Source organism: Octopus bimaculoides, chromosome 8 (assembly GCF_046866305.1).
Source record: "Octopus bimaculoides isolate indiv1 chromosome 8, ASM4686630v1, whole genome shotgun sequence".
In the NCBI taxonomy this organism is placed as follows: Eukaryota; Metazoa; Mollusca; class Cephalopoda; order Octopoda; family Octopodidae; genus Octopus; species Octopus bimaculoides.
Genome location: NC_142935.1, coordinates 76,515,494 through 76,541,846, shown reverse-complemented (window position 1 = coordinate 76,541,846; position 26,353 = coordinate 76,515,494). Strand labels below are relative to the sequence as shown.

General features: G+C 37.5%; 2 protein-coding genes across 5 annotated transcripts in view; both read left to right on the top strand.

The window, feature by feature from the left end:
• Positions 1-242: 242 nt before the first annotated feature.
• LOC128248588 (uncharacterized) lies at positions 243-14,216 on the top strand. 3 transcript variants are annotated; one of them, XM_089356681.1, is made up of 2 exons: positions 243-833; positions 11,863-14,216. In XM_089356681.1, exon 2 carries the CDS (start codon positions 12,295-12,297, stop codon positions 13,729-13,731), a length of 1,437 nt encoding a protein of 478 aa, XP_089212807.1. In that variant the 5' UTR covers positions 243-833; positions 11,863-12,294; the 3' UTR covers positions 13,732-14,216. The 3 variants fall into 3 exon arrangements, with proteins under 3 accessions (XP_089212807.1, XP_052826136.2, XP_052826135.2); XM_052970176.2 differs by lacking the exon at positions 243-833 and adding an exon at positions 1,906-2,391; XM_052970175.2 differs by lacking the exon at positions 243-833 and adding an exon at positions 3,264-3,440.
• The window catches only part of LOC149134453 (uncharacterized), a 30,929-nt gene continuing 7,794 nt past the window's right edge, over positions 3,219-26,353 (top strand). Inside the window, exon 1 of one of the 2 annotated variants that reach the window (XM_089356678.1) lies at positions 3,219-3,440. The gene's annotated coding sequence lies outside the window, so the exon portion shown is untranslated. Of the gene's footprint in view, positions 3,441-22,326; positions 22,480-26,353 lie in introns of those variants that run through there. The other variant, XM_089356677.1, reaches the window with a different exon arrangement.

The following is a 26,353-nucleotide window of genomic DNA, read 5'->3' as shown; positions in this document are numbered from 1 at the left end:
TGTATTACAGTATGTATGCATGTGTGTAATGAGAACAGTCATTTTTAGAAAGTGTGTGTAATAAAATATCTTCGTTTACGAACCATATATCTTGTGTCAAGGTAAATAGACATGGTGAGTCGCACGTGGGTGATTGCGCATGGAGCTATAGAGAAGATATGAATCTTTGACCGAAACCTAGCAGGAATTGAGTTTTCTACAGTGTAGCTCAGAACGAGTCTAGTGTCTCAAAACGAAGCTAGACATTTCCTCGATATATTCGTCTGCTGTGCAGGTCGACTCACATGTTACTATGTAATATGTAATTCTGCTACAGCTGAAGGTTGAAATGTCTCCCTGAACACGTAAAAGCTGCATAAAAGAAATGACTCCTATTATATTTGACAAATCTGGAAGAAAAAATAAATTTTTATCTTCCGTCATTGAACATAGAAGAGTATGATTGGGTTCGAAATCTCTTCATAAAAATTCCATCTAATATTGGTCTGAAATATGTGAAGAAGAAGAATTGGCATCTATATCCAGTGATCGCGAACTTAAAATCAAGCACGCTGAGTTACGTATCGATATATTTTGGATTGCTATTACAGGAGAATACCCGTCAGTAGCAAAAAAAGCTTTATCCGTTTTGATGCAGTTTTCCACATCGTATTTATGCGAGTTGGGATTTTCAACCCTCAGTCACATCAAATCCAAAGAAAGAGAGAGGCTCCGTTGCATCGAAGAAGAAATGAAGGTTCATCTTTCTCAAATACGTCCCAATAATGAAAACGTTTCCAAAATCATCAAGCGCATGTTTCTCGTTGATAATTTTGCTTCATATCGAATAGAGAGTAAGTACATGCAGGTTTTCTGTATTTTTAATTAATTATATATTGCTTTATAGTTTATGCTAATATGTATAAAATCCATTTATGTACAAAGTGCGCCAAAATATTTTGACTTCTTGTAAGGTGCGCTGTGTATAAAAAAAAAAAGTCTGGGAACCACTGGACTAGAGTCTAATGAGTCGTCCACGTAACTGCAGCCTTCGTGGATGCGAAACCATTGGTCACTCTATGACCAGACATTAGCTTTATTACTTTAATGTTCAATACTTTACAGTCTGCTTCTTTTTCGGATATATGATACATTGACAATATATATATATATATATATATATATATGTAGAGAATCTTGCATGCATGAAGTGGATTCGATCCACTATAGCCAAATTTAAATTAACACTGCAACAGAACTTTTCCCACGTTGGAACAATGGTTTTTCTGTAACAGCAGTTTTACATTTTCCAGATGCCTTTAGCTAGGCCGAAATAAGGATCTTTTTGGTTTGACGGGCAACACTTGTTTTCTTAACGAAACACTTTCAAACTTGGGATACTGGTAGAATGTGTCATATAAAACATCTTTTCTCTTAGCCTTCTTAACAAAAATTAGTTCTTAATAAGTTATTTCATGTTAAAGTTGTCGTATTTGTGTAATTTCAACCAATCACTGACGTCTATTGAGGTGAAAACAATTACTGCCGTGGAATGTAAACAACGGTGTCATGGGATCTTTTCCCTTGAATAAAATTAGTGCCGTTGTTTGTCAACAACAACTATCGGCGGTAGTTATTTATAACATCGTTCGTGCCTTTGGGTTAGGGTTCGGGTTTTAGAGTTAGGGTTATGGTTATGGGTTTTAGGGTTAGGGTTATGAGTGAGGTTATGGCAAAAATAATCATAACCCTAAAACTAACTTTAACTCTAAAACCGGAACCCTAACCCTAAAACCCTAAAGCTAAAACCAGTACAAACGCACGAACGATGTCATAAATAAGAGTAACACGGGTAGTTGTTGACAAACAACGGCACTAATTTTATTGAAGGGAAAAGATCCCATGACACCGTTGTTTACATTCCACGGCAGTAATTGTTTTCACCTCAATAGACGTCAGTGATTGGTTGAAATTACCGAAATACGACAACTTTTCACATAAAATAAACTACATAAAACATTAATGAAAAATGTTGCCCGTCAAACCAAAAAGATCCATGGAAGCTTAAGGTGGAAATAGCATAATGTGACATGCAAGGAAAATGTTTGTTCAAACTTTAATACTTGAGACGAATTTAACATACTAAGCAAGTATAAAGGTGCTATGTTATATCTGCTTTTTCAATATCCTCAATTGAATATGCAGCCGTTGAAACAGCTAGAGATAGTGTGTAATTTGAAACTCGACCCAAGACAATGTAACAATGGTGAGAGTGGAAAACATCATACCGGCTCAACACCGTGAAATTGGTGCCTGGGCTAAAGAACTGTCACGTGAACAACAGCCGTTGATTAAATTAGATTTTGGTTGCACATATAATCAAGCTGTGAATGAATTATGATTTGAAATTTGGTAAGTTGCAAAACACAAGTTCTAATCCATTCTTCACGTGCTACACGCTTATGTATGTTTCGCAGGTTTCTTGATGTGAGATCATGCTTTGAAACACATAGTTATATTTAGGGACGGTCATATTGCCTATAAACAATGCACAATTTATTTGATTTTCACCTTAGCTTTATTATTAGCTGTTTGCCAGTTAGTGTGCGCGCACGGCTTTTCATCTTGCTCGTGAACGTGAAAGACAATGGCGGCATCACCAGCACATGAAAAACTAAAGAAAAAAAAATGCCATAACAGATAAAACGGCTGATTTTTCATTTGACACCTTGGATACCATCACCGAAAGTTTGTCTTGATTTGGTCTAGTTCTGCTGAGATATATGTATTTAGTAACATCAAATAATATTCAACTGATAGCGTTTAACACAAGCATGTAAGGGTTTAGTAGTAATAGACAAGACAGAACAACAGCCTTTAATTAAACAATATATTCTTGGGACCCACATTATATGAGATGTGTGGAGGTATGCGTAGGTGGTAAGAAATAATGTAATGTGAAGTAATATAACGAAACCCCAAATTATGTTTAAGTAATTATATAGAAGTGCAACACAACGATTCTGGCAAAAGATATTTCTTCGTCCTGCCTTTTATCTACAGGATAATAATTCCAGGATGAAGTGTTGTGTCAAATGTAACAGATTCAACACTTCAGTCTGGAATTATCCTGAAGGTAAAAGGCTGGACGAGGATATATCTTTTGCCAGAGCCGTTGCACTTACAAATTAATCGACAGTAACTCTGTAGAGAATAATCTCCCTTGTTTCTCTCTCTCTAGTCTTAATATGGATTTTCAAATCTGTGTTTTCTTTCTGTTTCGCTCTCTGCCTAATTCTCTTTAACTAAAGAGTTATCCATTATAGTTTTGCTTCCCAAACCTCAGAAGTTAATAACGATTCTTTTGTCCATATTCTCTGAATCACTTATTAAACAAATTTAAACACTAACCAACACAAATCAACCAAATTATTCAAGCAGTGCAAGTAATATCTATTTGCGTAAGTAATTTTTTGTTCCTTTGTTAAGATATTTCTATGTTTACGTTTTATAATAATTAAAATTCATTGGTGATCGGCATATGGATCGTCAAATAGCTTTTAATGAGTATTAGGTTAAATTGTAAACATGCTGAAGATTAGATGAATATTTCAGTCATTCATTCAATGATTTCGAGATAAATATACGTACAGAAATGAATCTAATTAGGTTAATTACAATTGTATTCCACGAAGGAAAATGTTACGAAACTGAAACTGATTTCCTCAATTAATTTTTGGCAGAGTTTCGGATCTGGACGCCCACGTGTTGGATGTTCTCAGTTTTGACAATGACTTTTTTTTTTTTCACCACGGCCTTCGAAATGATGGGGGTATCTTTTTGAAAATTTGATTACCCCCCCCCCCCCCCCCCCCCCTCGTCATCTCACTCAGGATCGATTATGGCCAAATTTTTGTGTTTTTTTTTTGGCATTACGCACTGTAAAACCATGGGAGAAGTCTTTTCAGTAAAAAGAAAATTGTAAATATTTTTAGACGCAAAGATGTGATTTGGATGTTGTTTCTAGCACATCCCACGACTACCTTCCTCGTTTCTTTAGCACTCTCACATGCATTGATGTTATTTTAATACCCCGCCCATAAACACGTCCCTTTGCTGGGATATAAGCAACAAAAGTAAAGGCAGTTATGACTGAAAAATCAGATCTTGTGAATTTTCTAAAAGTCCCCTCCCCACCTCCACCCCTAGAGTCGTCAGCGCGCATTTTTTTTTCATTCTCGTTTTCTACATATTTGTTAACACCCACCAGGCTGGTTTATATTATTTTTTTTGTTCCCGGGTAAAGATCTTTATATTGACCTTTCCATAAATGTTTTTCTTGCATGCTCACACCGACCTCCACCCACCCCTACACATACACAGTTCTTAGGGGATGAACAATCATGATTGAAGTCCAGTTTTGAAAGTATATTCAACTTTTTCTTATTCTGGAACTAGCAGTATAACCCAACCTTGTCCGGGTGTGACTTATTACGCCATCTACGATAAGTCTTGCTAGGTGAAAATCAACTAAAAAAGAAAGCCTTACAATGAAAAAACCCTTGATGTAAATATGCTCATAATTCAAAAGACGATGAAATTAATAGGGAAAGTCTGAGCGTACGTAAATTTCATCCGTCTAATTAGCTATAGAAATGCTTGTGCAAAACAACTTTTTGCACTGCCCTGATTATACATAGCAGGGTAATCCCTTTTCGCAGGAGCTAGGACGGCAATTTGTGATGAAGCAATTGCTGGTGATCTGTTGCTACACAGTTTTGCCAGAATTCTATCAGATTGGGCAGAAGTTGTTGATGCACCATTTTGCATTATGTTCAAAGTAGCTTCTGGAATGTGGTGAATTGCTGCAGTCTGTTGCTGTCTTTCCCCAGCAAACTCTCTTCTTTGGAGGCATAATCTATGTATATATTAAACAGAACAACAAAAGTTATAATAGATGGCAGGGTCGGTAATTTTCACATATCTGTAATTTTTCAGATTAACACCCGTATGATTACCCAACCCTAAACCTAATCCTAACACCCTGACCCTAAAACCGTAACACTAATCCTAACCGTAACCCCTAACAACTCTGTAGTTATGCCACATGAATTATATTTTTGTGAATGATTGTTTACTTGCACGTGTATGCGTTTGAGAGAGTGAGAGAGGAATAGGGGGAGAAATGAATAGAGAACGAGGGCAATGTGTATGTTGTCACAGATCGCGTATGTGTGGTTGTGTGTGTTTTTACGTAACAATGTTATGAAAAATAGGTAAAGAATACTGAGAGGAAGGTTTAATCTATGACTTTGTATGTATCACTTTCTCTCTCTCCCTCTTTTACTCTTACTCTCTATATTATATGTTGAGCGCGTGTGTCAGAACGCTGTTCTAGGTAGAAGGGAAGAAATATAAAAGTTGCTAGAAACAACAACCAAATCTCCCTTAAATCACACAAAGTAAACGGAATTTAAAAAATCTAATTACTGCACTGGAAAGTTTACATCGAGAAAATTCCATTGATGTAAAAAATTTTACAAAAAAAGTGGAAAATGTGGATTTCTATACACTTTTAAAAAGGCTTCACACAGACACAACTTCAGCTTTATATATTAAGATTAAGAAAGGTATGTAAAAATAACTTCTTTTGATTAAAAAAAAAACTTGTGTACGTTTGTTGCACACACACACACACACACACACAGAAGTTGGTTGTGGATAAACATAGTTCAATACAATTGTGACTGGATAAAACTGTAGCATACGACTTGAGGGAAATTCCTCTCTCTCTGTTATATATACATAAATACGGATATAGTAGATAGCAGCTAGCCTTCGGCTGCCCATTTGGACCCTGTTGTGTCCACTACTCTGATTGGTTGGTATTGGCGCAGTTTGTCTCTTACTCTATTGCGCGCCAATATGCAACCCAACCAATTGCAGCCTTCTGATAAGGTCACGTGAGACAGTCTCTTCTAAATCTCAGTTTGCACCGACTGCTCTCTATAAGACGCTAGCTTCACACCATCTCGAAGTCTTTTGGTTCTAGACCTTTTGAGGTCTAGCCACTGACCACAGAGCACACAGCCAGTTCCAGCGACAACACAACAGCAGCCACATGGAGACTCATCAACTCTCGTCCAACAGCATACGGCAATCTCTTTCTTCGTCACCTCCATCTTCTTAACGTCGTCAACATCATCTCTCTACGTACACAGCAACACTCGCGCAGGTTCTATCTCCACACTGTTTGTGAATTACTTCACCATGGTTAGCAGCAAATACAACCTGCGAGAACTCCTGTAACAGGAGACCAGCAGTAGCATTGTAGCCACAACTTCTTATACGACATGTACCTCAACCGGCTCTGCATTACAGCCACAACTTCTTGATACGGCATTTCAACTATTGTGTACCTTGACTATGAGCTGATATTTATCATCCTTGTGTCTGAACATTCTTCTAACGTCATATTATAGACGCTTTCAATGCTCTGTACTTAATGCACACACATACATGATGGCCTGTCTATTATTATGTTTATATGATGCACACACACAGACACACATGTTAACCTATCAATAAAATCTTCTCTTAAACATTCTACTCGGTTGTGTCTATCTTTTCCTTCTGGCACTCATACACATTTATCCTTTTCATATTTATTGTATTGACCGTGCGATGTACTAAAGGAGCCATTCTCGTCACCTCTCCTTCGCATGGTCGTTTACAAAACTAACTTCAGTACAAACTATTTGCTATTTCTATATAAACACAACATGAAAGTAATATGTGGCTTGGCATAGAAAGAAGAGAAAAACCTTCGACAATCTTCTTTTGCTGTGTGCATGGAAATCGTATGAAATATGTAAAAAACCTGTAAACAAAAAAAATTTTGTGAGTGATTTGGTAAAACTTTACCAAGTTAAGTTTTGTGACAATATTTTCTCTCCATACATTCTAATGAAAAATCTAAAGAAAGAGATAATGCCACTCTCTCTTTGGAAGAGAAATTAATTTTGGCAGTGCTAGAAAGGTAGAAGACACCAGAAGTAGCCATGTCATGTAGGAGGTACATTGCCTCCAAAATTAAAGAAAAATGTGTTTACACTTATTTACCATAAAAGAAGGGCATGCCTACACAAGTGCCCCCCCCCCCCTTGACTTTATTTCCTCATAACGTTTAGTAAAATGGATATCTTTTAATGGAATGTTTTTGGTGGGGGTATACAATACGCATCTCTGTCCTTTCCCATTTTTCAGAAAGTTATGAGGAAACAAAATAGAAAGAAAATCCTTACGGGATCAACAACCATGGCTGAGAGTATACTTTTTTTCTTTTATTCTTTTGCTTGTTTCTGTCATTTTGACTGGATTTACTGGAGCACTGCCTTTAAGGGTTTTTAGTGAAAGCAATCAACTCCAGAGCTTATTCTTTGTAAGCCTCATATCAGTCTCTTTTGCCAAACTGCTAACTTACTGGGATGTAAACACACCAACATTGGTTGTCACACGATGGTGGAGGGACAAACACAAATCATCATCATTTAGCATCCATTTGTCCATGCTGGCATGGGTTGGACAGTTTGACCAGGGCTGGTAAGTTGAGGAGTTCCACCAGACTCCTGTCTGATTTGGCATGGTTTCTACAGCTGGATGCCCTTCCTAATGCCAACCACTTCAACAGACAACAGCCGCAACTATCATTTCACTTGACTTTTCAGGTCTTCTTAAGCACAGCATATCGCCAACGGTCTCGGTCACTAGTCATTGCCTCTGTGAGATGCAACGTTTGAAGATCATTCTTCAACGCCTAGTCCCATGGCTTCCTGGGTCTCCCTTTTCCACAGCTTCCTTCCACTAGTAGAGACTGGCACTTCTTCACTCAGCTGTCCACATCTTATGCCCAACTTTTCTCTCAAGATGTTTACACTCTGTTGTGCATATGCACACTGACAGTGCACATTGAGTGAAGCATACTAACTTCATTTCTTTCAAGCCTACGCATGTCCTTGGCAGCCCATGTTTCACTGCTGTGCAGCAGGCATCATACAATCTGCCTTTCATGCTGAGGGAGAGGCCCTTTGTTACCAGCAGAGGTAGGAGCTCCCTGAACTTTGCCCAACCTATTCTTATTCTAGTAGTTATGCTCTCAGAGCATCCACCTCTGCTACTGACTTGGTTACCTAGGTAATGGAAGCTATCAACTACTTCTAGTTTTCCCCACAGGCATTTGATGGAGTCTATTTTCTGTACTTGTGCACCATCCACATCCAAAAACTAGTTTACCTGTTAACCTTCCTCTGATATTGCTGCACCTCTTATGTGTCCATAGATTACACCAAGTACATCTTATGGAATTTCTAACTATGCCTTTCCTGCAGATCGAGCAGGGCCATCTACCTGAGGGGGTTTGTGATTTGTCTGCTTTCTTACTTATTAAGACTTTGGCTTTTGTTAGGTTAACTCTAGGGCCCTTCAATTCTAGACCTTACTTCCACACCTGAGACTTCTTCTCTAGTTCAGGTAGTAATTCAGCTATAAGAACAATGTCATCAGCATAGAGGAGCTTCTAGGGACAGCTTGTCTTATATTCCTCTGTTATTGCCTGGAGGACTATGATGAACAAGAGGGGGCTGAGGACTGAGCCTTGGTGAACCCCTATTTGTACCCTGAATTCTTCACTATACTTGTTGCTAACTCTTGCGTTACTGACAGCATCCCTGTACATGGCTTGTACAGTTTTCACCAACCACTTGCCTATCCTTAGTTTCCTTGTTGATCACCAGATAATATGATTGGGGGACCCTGTCAAAGGCTTTCTCCATTTCAACAAAGGCCAAGTACAGAGGTTTATCTTTGGCTATGTATTTCTCCTGCAGCTGCCTTACCAGAAATATAGCATCAGTAGTGCTTCTCCCTGGCACAAAACCAAACTGCATCTTATCTAGACTTACTCTTTCCTTAATTAGCTGGGCTATGACCCTCCCTGTGACTTTCATCACCTGATCTAACAATTTGATACCTCTAATTATTTCTGTTTAAGTGTCACTTTTACCTTTGTAGCAGTTGACTATGGTGCTGCTACACTAGTCATTGGGTATAACTCCTTCATGTACCACCTGGTTAACTATGTGTGTGACTAGACCAGAACCTATACCGCCAGATATTTTAAGCATCTTGGCAGTGATTCCTGATGGGCTGGGGGCTTATATATGATGGGATTCAGCTTCCATCTACCATATCCATTCACAAGGGTTTGATCAGCCCAAGGCTATAATAGAAGACACTTGCTCAAGGTGCCATGTGGTTGAGAAGCCAGCTTCTTACCACACAGCTTTGCCTGCAATGTTTTGCAATTAAGAAAGGTATGTAAAAATAACTTCCTTTGTTACAAAACTTGTGTACGTTTCTGTTACACACACACACACATTCACAGATTTTGGTTGTGGATAAACATAGTTCAATATAATTGTGATTGGGTAAAATTTCAGTACAAATTATTTGCTGTTTCTATATAAACACAACATGAAAATAATATGTGACTTGGCATGAGAAAAAAAAGGAAAAACCTTCCGCAATTTTCTTTTGTCGTGTGCATGCAAAAATTACAGCTCAACTCCAATTGAAATCCTGATCTTCAATATAAACTTAAAATGAACTTTTTTCAGAAATCGTACAAAATATGTAAAACACCTGAAAACAAAAAAAATTTTTGTGGGCGATTGTCATTTATGTTTTAAAAAAGAAGGGAAAATGGGTTAAATGAGAAGAAAAATATTTTCCATACATTTAGCTGTTCTTTCTAGCATACTGGGTTTTCTGGTGTTGGTATGATACTTTTTTATTTGCTGTTTAAGCAGAAATCCATGTATGCGTGACTAAAGTAAAACAGAGTTTTTAGCTTTTTGAAAGCACGGAGGAGAATAGGGTATTTTGTAAGAAAAATTAAAATCGAAAAAAAAATTTTTTCCCAGGTTTGTAATCTTCGTATTTTTCTGCATGGATTGAAAAAAATTTCAAAAAAAGAGTGAAAAGTTAAAAAAATTGTGGTGGGGAGGGGGAAATTAAAATTTTGAAAATGTGCTTTGTTTGCAAAATCATAACCTCCTATATCGAAAACATAGGAACCCAAAGAAATTTTTTGAAAAAAAAAAAAAACAGAATGGAGTGGGGTGTTTACACTTTACCTCTGCCAAAGTAAATTGGTAATTTAAATTTTTACCACACTCCCACAACCAAGCAACGCTGTGTGTAAGAAAACAGAAAAGTGTGCTATTAAAATAAAATATGTTTTATGTACCTCTTTTTTAAAATCACTGTGGATAAATTCCAGCAACAATCTTCTCAGGTTCTCCAAAAATATAAAATTATAAACAGAAATATTCAGTGGGGTGTGTTCATTTTCAGTCTTAAACAGTGCTTGCAGTGCATTCTTCTCTATTTGATAACCTATTTAAATGGTTTGAGATCTTTGTTCTTCGTCTCATTGAAATTCTAGAAATTAATTCTTGAAATTATGTTTTTGTTGGTTGAAAATTCTCTCCGGAACTGTATATGGTTTGCATGATTGTCATGAAGTGTTGAATTTTGTCACTAAAACTCCACCCTGAGTTCTTTCTCACCTATCAGTATGAAATAAAACATTCTTTGGTATGTGTATTTTGGCAGATGCATTTATGTTAGTCTCATGCATATTGCTTGATTATATGTAACTAGGTCTCTCAGGTATGGGATTTTAAATTGCTTGGTATGTCTTACAAGGCCTTTGGCATTTAGCAGTAAAATTGTGGTGATATATTGGGCATCAGAAGTGACCTTTGGTGTGGTGTTTGTAGCAGTGTCAGAGGTGGCCACTCTGTCTCTTTTGTTGTTTGTGGTGGTGTTGAGTGCTGGAGTGCATAACTTTGATTCTGTATTAGGTAGGGGGGCTCCAAAAGGGGGTCTCAGGGAGTAACATCTCTGCCTTCCTGAGCTAGTTTTTCACCACATTTTTTTAAAATCGTGGTAGAGGCCTTGGTCTCGGGACCACTCATGTTTAGAAACTGTGGTTGGGAGTAAGCAAGGGCATGCTCCCCATAGAAAATCCAGCTCCAAAAAAGCCTCATGATAGCAAAGGAGAATGGTCACCAGCCAGCCAGCCCAAAAGTTGGGGTGGGCTGCACCTGCCTACCTCCGTTTCTTTGGCATTGAGGTAGATCTGGCCACCCCCGTTAACGGGAACAAAACCCAGATTTAAAACACTGGATGATGATTTGATGTAAACAGGTCAGCTGTGTTACAATTCTCTGTGCCATATTTAAAAAAGACTGCTGTTTGGCTGCTGTCCATACTGCATATGTATATTGTTTTTTCTTGCAAGCAGTATGTGCAACATCTGCGTATTTCCAGGGTAGAGATAGTATGTGCTGTGACATGGTTGTGTGCCCCTGCTGATCCTCTTGGCAGTTTTTATTCCATTGGTAGCAGTTCTCACAGGGTTTGGCATGAGCAAATTGACAGCCTATTTCTGTCATTTGCTACCATTTATATAGGACTTAGAGATTACATAGGCTTTCTTTTCCCAAGGTTTCTGTTTCTCCTAGTTCTACTTCGTGCTCACCTTGGACTATTGGCCATTGTCAGCTTGCTCACTTGTTTGTATCTGTTCTTCTGTTTTCTGTTTTTGTTTCTTCGTGAAATTTGGATTTTAATATATCGTTGCATTACTCATAAATGGGGGTGGGCGTTTTGCATTTTATCAGAAATTATATAGTTAAATTTAAAGGCTCAGGTAAATGTTTATACCTATATTTTATAGATATAGAAATGTAGTAAAATTTCTAATGTTGAATCTTTAAGTATCCTCTATGTCTTATACAGTTTCTCTTTTTACTTCAGAATATCAAATGGCATTGGATTAAAAGGATTTTTTACATCAGCTACATCGTCATCAATGTTTATCATCTTTTAGAGACTAATAGAAGGTGTTATACAAAATAGGTATAACTCAATTTATATGTCTGTTGTAGAATAACTGTGAAATATTTCCTCTGAGTGAGATTGTTAATAACATTTCTCTACTTCACTATTTGGAATTTGTACCAAATGTGTTTACTTTCTAACTAGACTTGGAGAAATTTTATAAAGAAGCTTGCAACATCTTCAGATATGGACAAAGATCACAACTGATGGAAATATAGATGTAAAACTATTTGTAAGTACAAAAAACAAGAAAATGAGCCATATCTTGTGGAGGCAATAAAATTATGGAAAACTAATTTTGAAAGAAACTTAAGGAATAAACATTTTTATTCAAGACCTGCAAAGAACATGGGAAAATCATATCTCTGTAATATCTGTGGTTTATCATTCTGTAAAAATAGTTACTTAACTACTCACAAACGTATTCATACAGGAGAAAAGCCATATTACTGTGATATTTGTGGTAAATCATTCTCTCAGTCGGGCAGCTTGACTAAACATAAGCACATTCATGCAAAAGAGAAAGCATATCACTGTGATATTTGTGGTAAGTCCTTCACTGAAGGAAATTCCTTAACTACACACAAGCGTATTCATACAGGTGAGAAACCCTATCACTGTAATATCTGTGGTAAATCATTCTCTAGGAATGATTATTTAACTAACCACACACGTATTCATACAGGGGAGAAACCATATCGCTGTAATATCTGTGGCAAATCTTTCCCACAAACGTGTCGTTTATCTACCCACAAGCGTATTCATACAGGAGAGAAACCATATCACTGTGATATCTGTGGCAAATCATTCCCACAAACATGTGGTTTATCTACCCATAAACGTATTCATACAGGAGAGAAACCATATCATTGTGATATCTGTGGTAAATCATTCTCTGTAAATAGTACCTTAACTAAACACATACGTATACATACAGGGGAGAAACCATATTGCTGTGATATCTGTGATAAATCTTTTTCTGATTACAGTAGCTTAACTGCACATAGACGCATTCATACTGGAGAGAAACCATATAATTGTGATATTTGTGGTAAATCATTCTCTAGAAATTATCACTTAATTACTCACAAACGCACTCATACAGGAGCTAAGCCATATCATTGTGATATCTGTGGTAAATCATTTTCACAAAATGAGCACTTAATTTCTCACAAACGTATTCATACTGGTGAGAAACCATATCATTGTGATGTCTGTGGCAAATCATTCTCTGGAAGTAATAATTTCGCTAACCACAAACGTATTCATACAGGACTGAAGCCTTATCAATGTAATATCTGTGAAAAGTCATTCTCTGTAAGAAGTAACCTAATTACTCACAAACGAATTCATACTGGGGAGAAACCCTACCACTGTGATATCTGTGGTAAATCATTCTCTAGAAAATATCACTTAACTACTCACGAACGCATTCACACAGGAGAGAAACCATATCACTGCGATATCTGTGGCAAGTCATTCCATGCAGGAAGTAACTTAACTACTCACAAACGCATTCACACAGGAGAGAAACCATATCAGTGTGATATTTGTGGTAAATCTTTCTCTCAGAGTAGTGAATCAAATACTCACAAACGTATTCATACAGGAGCAAAACCATATCAGTGTGATATCTGTGGTAAGTCATTCTCTCGAAATGATCAGTTGGCTGCACACAGACATATTCATAGAGGAGAAAAACCATATCACTGCTACATCTGTAGTAAATCATTCTCTCGCAAAAGTCTCTTATCTACACATGAATGTATTCATGCAGGAGAATAATTGTCAGTGTTAGAAGTCATTCTATGAAAAAATATCTACTAAAGATATTCACACTGGTAGAATATAACAATATGATATTAACCTGCTAACACTATATTTTACATAGCTTCAACTATATCTACATTGGTGAGATAGTTTACCATTGTGATAGTTTAAATTAAAACACACAATACTCATGTTCCCTGAAGTTTGTCAATACAACCCCCAATGTGCCTATGTACCCTTTCCTCTTTGTCCTTTTTTTTTTGTTTTTTACTTTTTCGAGTTGTGCATTTGAGCCCTGTATAGAAGAAGCTAATTATAATTTTTTCATTTTTATTATTATTTCATTTTTTTTTTGTATTCCCTCTAACATTTTCTGAAAAGTAAAAGATACTATCGATTCCTTTAAAGTTGTGGGTAAATAGTTGAGTAATGCATTCTCATAAATCAGGGAAAACATCAATGTATAATGTAAGAAATAAAATGCATAAACCATAAAAAAATATTTCATTGGACTGCATTTGGGTATCTTCTGTGTTTAGGATTTTGTACATATTCTTTCATTTATATTGATTTAAACTTTATGCATGTATCCCATCATGGGAACCAACCTGTTCTTGATGAAATATATTTTCTTTTCTTTATATCATGATATTATCATGACCCTATTGTTTAAGTTGGATGTTTATTTGTGAGTGTTAGTTGCTATAAACTTAATATAAATTGAAAGTGGGTGATATTATTTGTGAATAATTATTATCATCATCATCAGTGTTTTAATTTCCATTCTGCAAATTGGTATGGGTTGGACATGTCTTATGCATGATATCTCTACATTTTCTCCATGTTTTGTCATTTCTACCGTGAGGCCCAGAATGGGTGAGGAGGGTACAAGAATTGAGAAGTAGTTGATGATAAATATGTGTTGTAGGGAAGAGTAAGATTAAGGGGTGGATGTAGTGAATGGTAGACAAGGATGGAGGGATGAGACTGTACAGAAATAGGTGAAGAGCAGCTCAATAGTAATGATACAATAGACAAGTGAAATGTGTGGTGTGGTAGGTTGCAAGAGTGTGAGGGAGAGGAGGCAAGCATAGTGCATGGGGAGAGTGAGAAATGTTTGGTGGTGAAGAGGGAGAGATGATTTAGTGGTACAGAAGGGTGGAGAGCACAATATTAAGAATAAAGGATGGATATCAAGTGAAATGATTTTTGGAAGTGAAAAAGATACCTTGTGCAAAGTTTTTAGGAGAGGTTTAATTTGAGAATCGTTCTTGTTGGGGTTTGTGTTTCACAAATCCTAGAGCTACTTCAACAGATGATTTGATGTCACAAATATTGTGTCACAACACTTCAGACATTCCTCTATTTCTGCAAGCTTTGAATTTAAATGTATTTCAAAATTTTTTTATCATTTCTGGATTTTTTTAAAGAAGCGACTTTAATTCTCAGATGTAAACTGGATTTCAGTGGCCTCTTTCCATATGGTTAAAGTAATACCTTGCTGTGAACCATCTGTGATCCAAGTAACACTTGGGAGTTTTGTGAGTTCTGGTGAATCTGTAATCACCGCAATCCTTGTTCTTAGTTATAACATAGTTCAGCATGTACCAGTGACCAGATCAGGGATGCTTCCAGGTGCTTTTGTATTTTTCTACCTACCTAAGCACTGTATTTAGTGCAGTTCCAGTCCCATTCATCTAGAGGTCATGTGGCTGTAGAAGAAGCCTCACTGGCCAGCAAAAGCCAAATGCCACTCAAGGAGGAGAAGATTGTTGGTTGGTACCAGTTTCTTGGGAAATCAATTAAAGGCAGAAAGGAGAGAGTGGCAGAATTACTAAGAGTGGTGACACTACTGTAGAGAGAAACTGAATTTTCCAATCATTTCCAAGCTCAAAAAAGTGCTTCATTTGTATGACAAATGCACCAAGAAAGGAAAATTTGAGCCATTAGAAGAACTGTTCAGTATCACCAAAGTCTGCAGTGAATGGCTCAATGCAGATGATAAAATGCTGTACTCCATCCAACTCCAAAGCAAGGGCAAAGTGGGTTATTCAACAAGCAAAGCTGCAAGCAAGCACACTATCCATCCTTCCAAGAGAAGATATTCTCATGCTGAAGCCTCCCATTCTTTATCAAACTCAACAGCCCTGGATACTTACAGTGATTCTGAAGAAGAGATTGAAGAGTACAATTATGGTGAAGATGACAGAGTTGATCAAAATGATAGTGATAGTGATGGCACTTATTCTTCCACAAGAAGACACAACAAATCTGCAATTGGTACAAGATTTGTAACTGGAACAAACGTCTCTACTAACAAAGCTGTGAAAATCTGCAAGCAATTGTCAGAGGATGACATTGATATCCCAGCTCCTAATCTGCAAGGCATTTACAATGCACTGTTCAAGAAAGCTGGTGAAATGAAGAAACCCTTGATTGATACACTATGCAATCAGAAATGGAGCCTGCATTTCAATGGTAAACATATTGACAGAAATGAATATCAAGCAGTTGTCATCAAGAATGAAGCAAATGAAATCAAGATGGCTGCTCTGAAGCTGTGTGATGGCAAGGCTGAGACCATTACAGAAGATTTGAAAAGCAACTTGGACGAACGTCACTTATTTCAAAGATTATTGCTGATACAATGAGTGTGAATACAGGATGAAAGAGCAGGGTAGTGGTTAGACTGCAGAGAATTTCTTGAGCAAAGGCTATGACAAGCTACAATTCATGAGCTGCCAACACCATGTCTTGGACAGAATCCTGCACATTGGTATAAATGAGGAGCTAACAGGTGCAAGCAATTCATTCAACATCGAATATTTTCTTGTCAAAGAACTCATGACAAGTTATGAAGAACTCCAAGGCTCCTTCCAGAATGGAACTCATGTCATTGAAGATCAAGCTGGTTAGAGAGCTGATATGAAGTTTCTGTTCCACTTAACCCATGCCTTCAGGTTATTCCATGAAAAGCGAGACATACATTTCATCAAGTTTCAGAAAATTCCAAACATCAGTAATGCCAGATGGTATTCGCAAGCAATATTAGCCCTTGTTGCATTTTCCATCATGCCACATGTGAGAAATTGCAGATGGTCTGCCAGTTCATCTTGTATGACTGGGCAGACTACTGGCTCAGTGACCAAGTGTATGGAGCTGAAGATTATGCAGAGCTATTGCAAGCCTTACTATCCTACAAGACTTCTTTGAAATGCTTGACAAACCACTGGAAAGAAGAGCCCTCAAAACTAAACATCAGCAGAAGCAATCAATGCTGAGAGTGAGCAATTATGGTCATGCAAGAACTACACACTACATGCAAGAACAAAGCCAACCTGCCATTGCATTTCATTCTCTCTATTAGACTTGTCGAAACTTGGCTAATGACTAATTTAACTTAAAATGAGATACCTTCTTTTTATTGTTCTGGAATGCAGAATACAGTTCTTTTAACAATTATGGATTAAATGCTTTGGATCTTTTTCTCTTTTTTGTTTATTATTTTCTATCAGGGTTCTAGTTTTTGGAAATCCACCCAAATGCAACTAAGTATATTATATTAAGGTAGTTAGCTAGCAGAAACATTCGCACACCGGGCGAAATGCTTAGTGTTATTTTGTCTGTCTTGATGTTCTGAGTTCAAATTCTGCCGAGGTTGACTTTGCCTTTCATCCTTTCGAGGTCGATAAATTAAGTACCAGTTGCATACTGAAGTCAATCTAATCGACTGCTCCCCTCTCCCAAAATTTCGGGCCTTGTGACTAGAGTAGAAAAGAATAAACCACTATTGTCCCTGAAAGTTGTTTTTTGTATTTACTATGGATTGCTTGAAGCTAACTTTCTTCCTACATCTCGATCCCAGGATCTTATATATATATATATATATATATATATATATATAATATAAATAATATATATAAATATATGCATATATACATGCATATATGGGTACAGGACATCAAAAAAATGTTAAACACAATGAGAAACGAAAATATAGAAAACAAACTTTTTTTTCAAACAACAAAAAGAAACAAACAGAGAAACGAGACATGCAATATAAAGAATATTCCCCCTTCATTAGCTGTCCGTTTCATCTACTCCGCATTTCGAAGGTAAGGACAATACACGACTTCGTTGAAACAGTCCTTCCCGCAAAGCAAATTAAATAAAATTTGGGATTTTTTGCGGCGGGTAAAAGTGTTAACAAGAACAGGACAGCGAGAACAAGACAGTAAAAACAAACAGTGAGAGCTGTTGAGCCAAGACGATAAAAAAATTATTATGAACGCTAGGAAGACAAGCCATGAGAGGAGACAGGCAAAGGCACGTCTTTTCTTTAGGAAGGAAATAGACAGAAAGATAGATCCCCTTTTGTCACGTGTCATCGACGAGAGAGTCAAGGAGGAAGAGTGAGAGAGAGAGGGAATGGTGAAGGGGGGAGGAGAAGAATAGGGAAAGGGTGGGAGAGAAAAACAAAGGATGAAGAACAAGAGAGGGAGAGAGATAGAGATAGAAGAAGAGTGCGCGTCGTAATTATTAAGATAAAACTTACTTGGAAAACGATGCATAGTATTCGATAATATAATAATATAGATAATCATCATCATCATCATCGTTTAACGTCCGCTTTCCATGCTAGCATGAGTTGGACGATTTGACTGAGGACTGGTGAAACCGGATGGCAACACCAGGCTCCAATCTAATTTGGCAGAGTTTCTACAGCTGGATGCCCTTCCTAACGCCAACCACTCAGAGAGTGTAGTGGGTGCTTTTACGTGCCACCGGCACGAAGGCCAGTCAGGCAGTACTGGCAACGGCCACGCTCAGAATGGTGTATTTTATGTGCCACCCGCACAAGAGCCAGTCCTTACACATGTCACGGGTACAAGTGCTAGAAAGGCGACGCTGGGCACAGGTGTTATCCTGATTTCGCTTTCACTTGCCCCAATAAGTCTTCGCAAGCTGAGTTACGTGTCCAATGAAGGAGACGACATTGTCACGGGTGCCAGTCATCGAATATTGCGGATGAAAATCCATTGCATGAGGCTAGCCTCATCTAATTGATGTGGGTCCCAAACATCAAGTCTGCTGACATAATCAAGTTGATGCGAATGGTTTTCAACAACTGATTTGGATATTTGGGGTTATGTAATGGGTTGGTGTTGCTGTCAATCTCTGTTGATGACCAGAGCGAGGTTATCTGAGCAAAATCTTGAAAACCTCTTCTGGCTTATATGTTCCGTAAAAGCATCTTCTCCATACACAGTGCTTTCTTGCCTTTTTTAAATAAAAAAGCATGAGGTATTGGTAATATTAGTTTTGGTTCTCCTATTTCAGAGTAATCCCAAGTACACAAAATGCATCTCGTTGCAAGTTCATGTTGAACTACATTAAAGCGTCAAGTATCTAATGAGTGCACATGCGCAAGAGACAGTCTGCAGTTAGTTACTTGTTAGTGTGCTTGAAGTTTAGTGTCGATGAAAGCTGAACAGACATTTTGGCAAACCCAATATACATATGTACATAAACACACACACACACACACAGAAATTTAAGTCACAATATATGGATTTGTGTAATCCGGTAATGCTCATAAAAAAGCTCCTTAATGTATCATTGATAATGTAAATTATTTGTATATTTTTGAGTAACAAAACAATTTGTCGTAGATATAAGATTTTTCCTATTGTTAAATAATAGTTCATCAAATATTTCTCTGTCATTTATGTGTACATATACACACACACACAAAAGCTTTTGATTCTTTCCACCATGAGCAAATGTTTCAATTTCTTTCTGTTGAAGGCATACCAAGTGAAGTTGTAAGTGCTATCTGCTCTGTCTATGCAGACTGCAAACTTTTCTTATGCACTTCTGACACAGACACCAACACATTTGCAGTCAACGTGAGTTCTCCAAGGGAACACCTTAGCTCCTTTCCTTTTCATTATAGTCTTCGACTATGTACTACAGTACACTTTGGTATTAGAGCAATGCATAATTCTCTATCCCAGCCAAGGTTCATGTTATCCAGCATTGTACCTCACTGACCTCAAATTCACAGATGACATTGTACTCATCTCACATACAATCACAAATACTCGGATTCTCCTCACAAACATGGAGTCACCTTCCATAATCTTTGGTAAAAATGCTGATGTAGGAGATCTTACACTTTCATCAGGGCCCATTGAGTCAGTTACCGATTTCTGCTAACTGGGTTCTCGTATTTTCTCTTGCAGTACTGATGTTAAAATTTATAAAGCAATAATATGGCCAGCATCTGACAAGCAATGGAAAACTTCAAAAGCACCACAGCTGTCATATGATCTAAAACTATGCCTGCTTCATGCTACAGTAGAATCTGTTCTGTCCATGACTCTGAATGCTGGTCTGTTATGGTCGCCCAATTAGATGATAGACATGCTTGACCTCTGCGTAAGGCCTTTAACATCTATTATGCCAACCATATATCAAACAAGTCACAACATGCATCTTTACTGCCCGTCAGCCAGACAATCAAACAAAGGCAGCTAACATTCACAGGCCACTACCTGCGTTGGACAAGTCAACTTGTCACTTTTTTTTTTATATACCAATGGTTCTCAACAGGGCTCCATATGAGCCCTGGAAGTCCATATTAAGATTCTGTTGTTAAAATTTATCTGCAATAAATCGTTTATACTTCTACTATACACAAACTATTTTGATTTTTTAATATAGTTCCTATTATTTAATTATAAAAATACAGTAGGATCTTTTCTGTTTGGCGACCACAGTTTCAAAAATCAAAGTTTGTTGAAAATTTTAAAATTTGGTACATTAATACAGTTTTCCAAGTTGAATTGATGGAGTTATTTCACTCTTTCCAGAAAAATTTAAAAGAAAAAAAACCTTATAGAGGTTTAAAGTTTAATCATTTTCACCCAGTCAGGAAACAGGATTTAGAAGTTATCATTTTGTATGTGACTGCATATTTTGTCAACGTCCTGAAAATGGCACTTGTTTTTTTTTTATATGAAACCATAAACAAATGAATTACGCACGACATATAACCCTCATAGCTTTTTTTATTTTTCGGAATTTTCAGAAAATTTTTATGAATTTGTATTCTATACGTGGGACTTCATACGATTATGTAGCTGTTATTTTTAGCACACTTCACAATCACCTCAATGACAAACAAAAAACGAGTAAACAACACGTATTTTATAGTTTTAAGCATTCAATGTGAATTTAATGCGATAAACAACACAATACAAATTAAATATTTCTCAAAATAATAAACTTATAGCACATTACAAATTAAATATTAAAAAAAAACAAACAAACATCTCAACAATCTTCCCAGGACCACCTTAACTGGATGATGGAGCAGGTCCTCCACATATACTTCCCTAACATAGCTGTTATAATCAACAGCTGTGCAATGGCTCATCCCCAGTTCTTCAAGGTACTACTAAAGCAGCACGGTCCCGAACGCGCAGTCGCGCGTCAGCGCTAGCTAGTCGTGAGTGGTCGATCCTAACCCTAAACACATATTCATTTGCACACGCGGGATAGGGTTAGGGACAGGGTTAGGGTTAGGATCGACCACTCAAGACTAGCTAGCGCGGACGCGGACGCGCGACTGCGCGTTCGGGACCGTGCTGCTTTAGTAGTACCTTCTTCAACACAAAACTGGACTGAAGTTAATTCCTTAACCCATGAGTAAAGGAAAAAAACACTAGAGTCCCAAGAGGAAGGGCGCCATGTGTCTTTCCTCACTGACACAGACTCCATGCATCCTTGGTGCATGCATCGTCAATACATATTCTCACCACGTTTTCTTGTACTCATAAAATGCTTCTTCATTTTGCATAATTTTCTTTTGAGTATAACACCCTTTTCTTGTGAGTACGAAACTGCATCCTCTTCTGGTGTGTGATTTAAGGCCTATTTGGTTGCAATTTTTAGCATACAAGACAACCATCTCAATGACTGGAACATATTTAGTCAACATGTACTTTCTCATAGACAAAATAGTTCGCATGTTTGGCTTGTTACTATGGAAACAGGCATGACTGGCTAAAATTACCCCAAATTTTCGAACTTTAATTGCTAATAACTATTTATTTATGGCAAAAATAAATTTCATGGCATTGATTAGCATATAAAAGTATATTACACTGAATATGAAATCAATTCGAACAGAAGAGATTGAAAATTGGCAGCCAAACAAGAAAAGATCGAATGGGTATAGAAGCCCAGTAAAAATAGGAATTAAAGTGGGTGAGGGCATGGACAAAAATAGGTTGAGAGCCAGTTCTATACCTTGTAGGGACGTATGGCTGCGAACTTATGCAGAAGACAGGACTAGGCATTGTCTCAGAGTTAGTGCGCGTAATGTCATCTCGCAGTCAAAAGAGACATGCTATCGAGCTGGAGTCGACGTTTGCACGTGTACGTGTTTGTTTTGTGAATAATTTTTTTAACACGTTGCATTGAAAATATTACTGCGAGTAGAAAAATAAACGATTATAATTCACTGCAGCTAAAAGACATAAAAGCAAGCTGATTATAATAAATTATAAAATTACAGCTAAAAATATAAAGCCAGTTTGAGAAGATACGAAACTTTGGCTAATGTTGCCTGCTTAACATTAATGTAGATTAGATTTACTAAAATCTATGAATCTCAAATTTAGCAACGAGATAATTTCTTTGGTAATTTGGTAAAAAAAGAACAACATACTAATTCACTGTTTACATCTGATAACGGTAAGTTGACTTGTTTTAAATCTGTATTATTACAAGTAAATAATAGAATTTTTATTTACACCCATTATTACAATATGCGAAGGAGGTGGAATTGACTGCATCCGTAGCTGAACAAAACAAGGCATTGAAATAACCGTAATCAGTTTGAAAGTTACATTATTTAGTTTGTCGCCTGTATGGGTTCTCGACTGTTAACAAAAATATTTTTGATGTCGTTCCTGTCCCGGTACATTGAAGAATCAAACGATGCTCGGCGATTCAAGTGCTCCCCTGCCGTCATACCTGCGATAATGCTAAAAGTATTTTGGGATGTCTCAAAATTTTTAGAGAGTAATATTAGTTTCCCTTGGCGACAGGGCTGGCCTTAGGATGTGCGGGACCCTAATTGGGAACAATTTTGGTGGGCCCCAGATTCCCAGTCAACTTGCACCTCAGAAATTCCCTCCCCCACACCGCGGAGTTTTTTTTTCCTCGTTTTGTTTTCAGATGCTATCAATTAATCTCGCCTAATATACTGCAGAGGATTTTTTCCCCCATTGCGGCGTATTAGGTGATCAGAATAGCGGCTGTTTTATACGTTTAATAACTGCTATTTCTAGTAAACTAAACAGCCATGTTAAGGACGGGCTGTCTTTCAGTTTATTTAGAACAGTGTATATGTATGTATATATATGTATGTATATATGTGTGTATGTATATATATGTATGTGTATATATATATATATATATACAATACCGTTAATAGAAGTGCACTGTGGAAAGTCCTCCAGAAACTTGGTTGTCCTGAAAAGTTCCTTGCTTTGGTTAGGTCTTTTCATGAAGGGTGGAGTTAATGTTAGATGTAAAATGTCGGAGCCTATCTCAATACAAAATGGAGTGAAATGGGGATATTCTGGCACCAACCCTATTTGCCATATATTTTGTGATGGTTTTCTGTATTGCATTCAGAAACTGCAGATATGGTGTTTACATCCATTATCAAACCTCTGGCAGCATATTTAATATCAGGCACTTTGCTGCAAAAACAAAGGTATTTACCTCTATCATAAGAGACCTTTTGTATGCAGATGATTGTGATCTAGTAGCGCACACAGAGATTGATATGCAACACATTTTGAATGCATTCTCTGATGCTTCCACTGCCTTAGGATTGACAGTCAGTCTCAAGAAAACTGTTCTCATGTACCAACCTGCCCCTGGTAAGCAGTATATTGAACCAAATATCTATGTGTATGGTAAATGACTTGGTGTAGTCAATCAGTTTGTCTACCTGGGAAGCACCGTTAATAGATATGGCAATTTGGATAATGAAATTCCATACAGAATTAGGAAAGCAAGTGATGCTTTCGGAAGGCTAGAAAGGCGTCTCTGGAGTCAGCAAGACATATGCAGGAAGACAGAGATAAAGGTGTACAAGGTGTGTGTACTCTCTTCTCTTCTTTATGCCTGCGAGAAGTGGGTCACGTATCGATACCACCTTAAACAACTGGAACGTTTCCATCAGATGTGTCTCAGACGGATCTATGGCATTAAGTGGGAGGACTGCATCAGTGATTGAAATATTGGAAAGCTCTTGTGTTAAAGCAAAGGCTCAGATGGAGTGGTCATCTGGTCAGGATGAAGGATTCAAGGATGCCAAAACAACTCTTTTATGGAGAGTTAGCTAAAGGAGAACGACCTCCACATAAACTAAAAAAGAGGTATAAGGACTTGCTGAAGGCTTTCTTAAGAAATGCTTGCATCTCTCCTGACACATGGGAGGTCATAGCTATTGACTGTAGGTGATGGAGAAGGATTGTGAACGAGGGGACAGCTACTTCTGAGAAATCTCGAGTTGCGCATGAGAAAGTAAGGAGGGATTTCAGGAAGGGCATTGCTGTTGCACTTCCAGATGGTAAGAGTCTTCCTATGATGCTGACCTACAGTGTCTGTGCAAGACCCTGCCTCAGTAAAGCTGGACTCAAGAGTCATCTTCATAGTCATAAAGTGAGATAGATGATTGACAACCAGGCCGCTGATGGTGGTGGTGCTACACCATACTAATCATATCTGTCAGGTATGTAGAAGGGAGTGTAATTCAGTGGGAGGACTTAAATGATCTGAAGCTCAAAATAACTGCGCTTGCAAAGAACATGGTGTCCAGGGCTGTGATGGAGGAGGGCTACAAGAGCTTGAGGTGCATAGAAAAGCCTCTGCTTACCAAAAGTATGCAAGAACAATGTTGGGAGTGCTGTCGTCACCTTCTTAACAACTTTTGTCATGAAAATCAAATTCTCATTCTTTCTGATGAAAAACTTTCATGTTTGATCTGGTCATCAATAAGCAGCCACATTGATTAATATTGATATTTAAACATATTTATATGTTAAAACAATAAAAACATGTCTAACTGCATCAAAACTATCGTTGTGTCCTTTATTGAGAGTGTTCTAATGAGTATGACAGGACTTTTGCAAAACCTGGTATGTATATATATATGTGTGTGTGTATCATTATCATCATTTAACATCCAGAGAGAGAAAGAGAAAGATCAACAAAGCATGGTGATGAAGACCAGCTTCATAACTTTTGAAAGTGTTATTTGAAGAGAGTATGCTGAGATACTTAAAATATCTGGTAGTGTGGGTTATGGCCTAGTCACCTGTATTGCAAACCAGCTAGTTCACGAAGGAGTCATACTCAATGACTGGCATAGCAACACCATAGTCAACTGCTACAAGGGTAAAGGTGATGCTTTAGATAGAAATAACTACAGGGTATCAAACTGCTGGATCAGGTAATGAAGGTCATGGAGAGTGTCATAGCTCAACTAATTAAGGAGAGAGTCTATTTAGATGAGATGCAGTTCGACTTTGTGCCCTATGTTCCTGGTATGGCAACTTCAGGAGAAATACCTAGCCAAAGATAAACCCCTATTGTCATGGAAACACAGGTACTCAAAGGAATTCTATCATATAATACAACCCTCATCAACATTGAGAACAAGCTCAAGGATATAAAAATATGACCTCCCTCAATCCAAACTCACTGAAGTTATTAATCTAGCAACAGAAATTTTGAGAAACAGCACACAAGGTTGTAATAGATACATGATACCTGAAAAGAAAAAGAAGAATAGGTCTTCTCTGCTGTAGGTAACCTAGCTCTTGGGCTAAACAACAACAACAAAGGATGTTTCTGCAGAGAGATTATTATTGTTTACAATGCTATTATGTAACAATATTATATAATGTGAAGGTGTAGCTATAGTTTGCAAATTTGTAGATTTTACACAAAGTCATATAGTCATCATCATCATTTAATGTCCACTCTCTATATGTTTGACGGTGCAAGGTTGTGGAGAGGGAGATACAGAGGTATAGAGGGTGCTATAGTAATTGGTGTCTGATGATAGAAATGAGGGAACATTGAGAATAATAGCAAATAAGAGATGTATTAAGAATGGAATATAGCAGAAGAAAGAGATCAGTAGCACAAAAGGAGTTGATTGGCAGAAATAGTGTGATAGGGATGATGATAAGCAATGGAAGTGGTTCCAGTGGGGAGGGGAGGAGGGATGAAGGTAAGCAGAAAGGGGGAAATGTAATATGTGCCAATTCTGCTCTCAAGTGATTACAGCAGCAGAGTAGTACCATAGATGGTGTAGTGATAATTGTAAGGAGACGAGAATTGTGAGGAATGTTTAATGGATCAGAGTGAGGGAGGAGATGAAGCAAAGCTCCTTATTTATAAGTCATTTTAGGAAATCATTTTTGCTGTGATTGATGTATCTTCATGAGCACAGCAAATCACCTATTATCTTCATCCTCTGTCATCTCCTCTATAAGGTTCAGCATCTTGAAATCAGCCTTCAATACTTCAACCCATGTCTTCC

What these genes read in the sequence shown, in the direction of transcription:
- LOC128248588 (XM_089356681.1), top strand. Translation starts at nt 12,295, where the DNA reads ATGGGAAAATCATATCTCTGTAATATCTGTGGTTTATCATTCTGTAAA.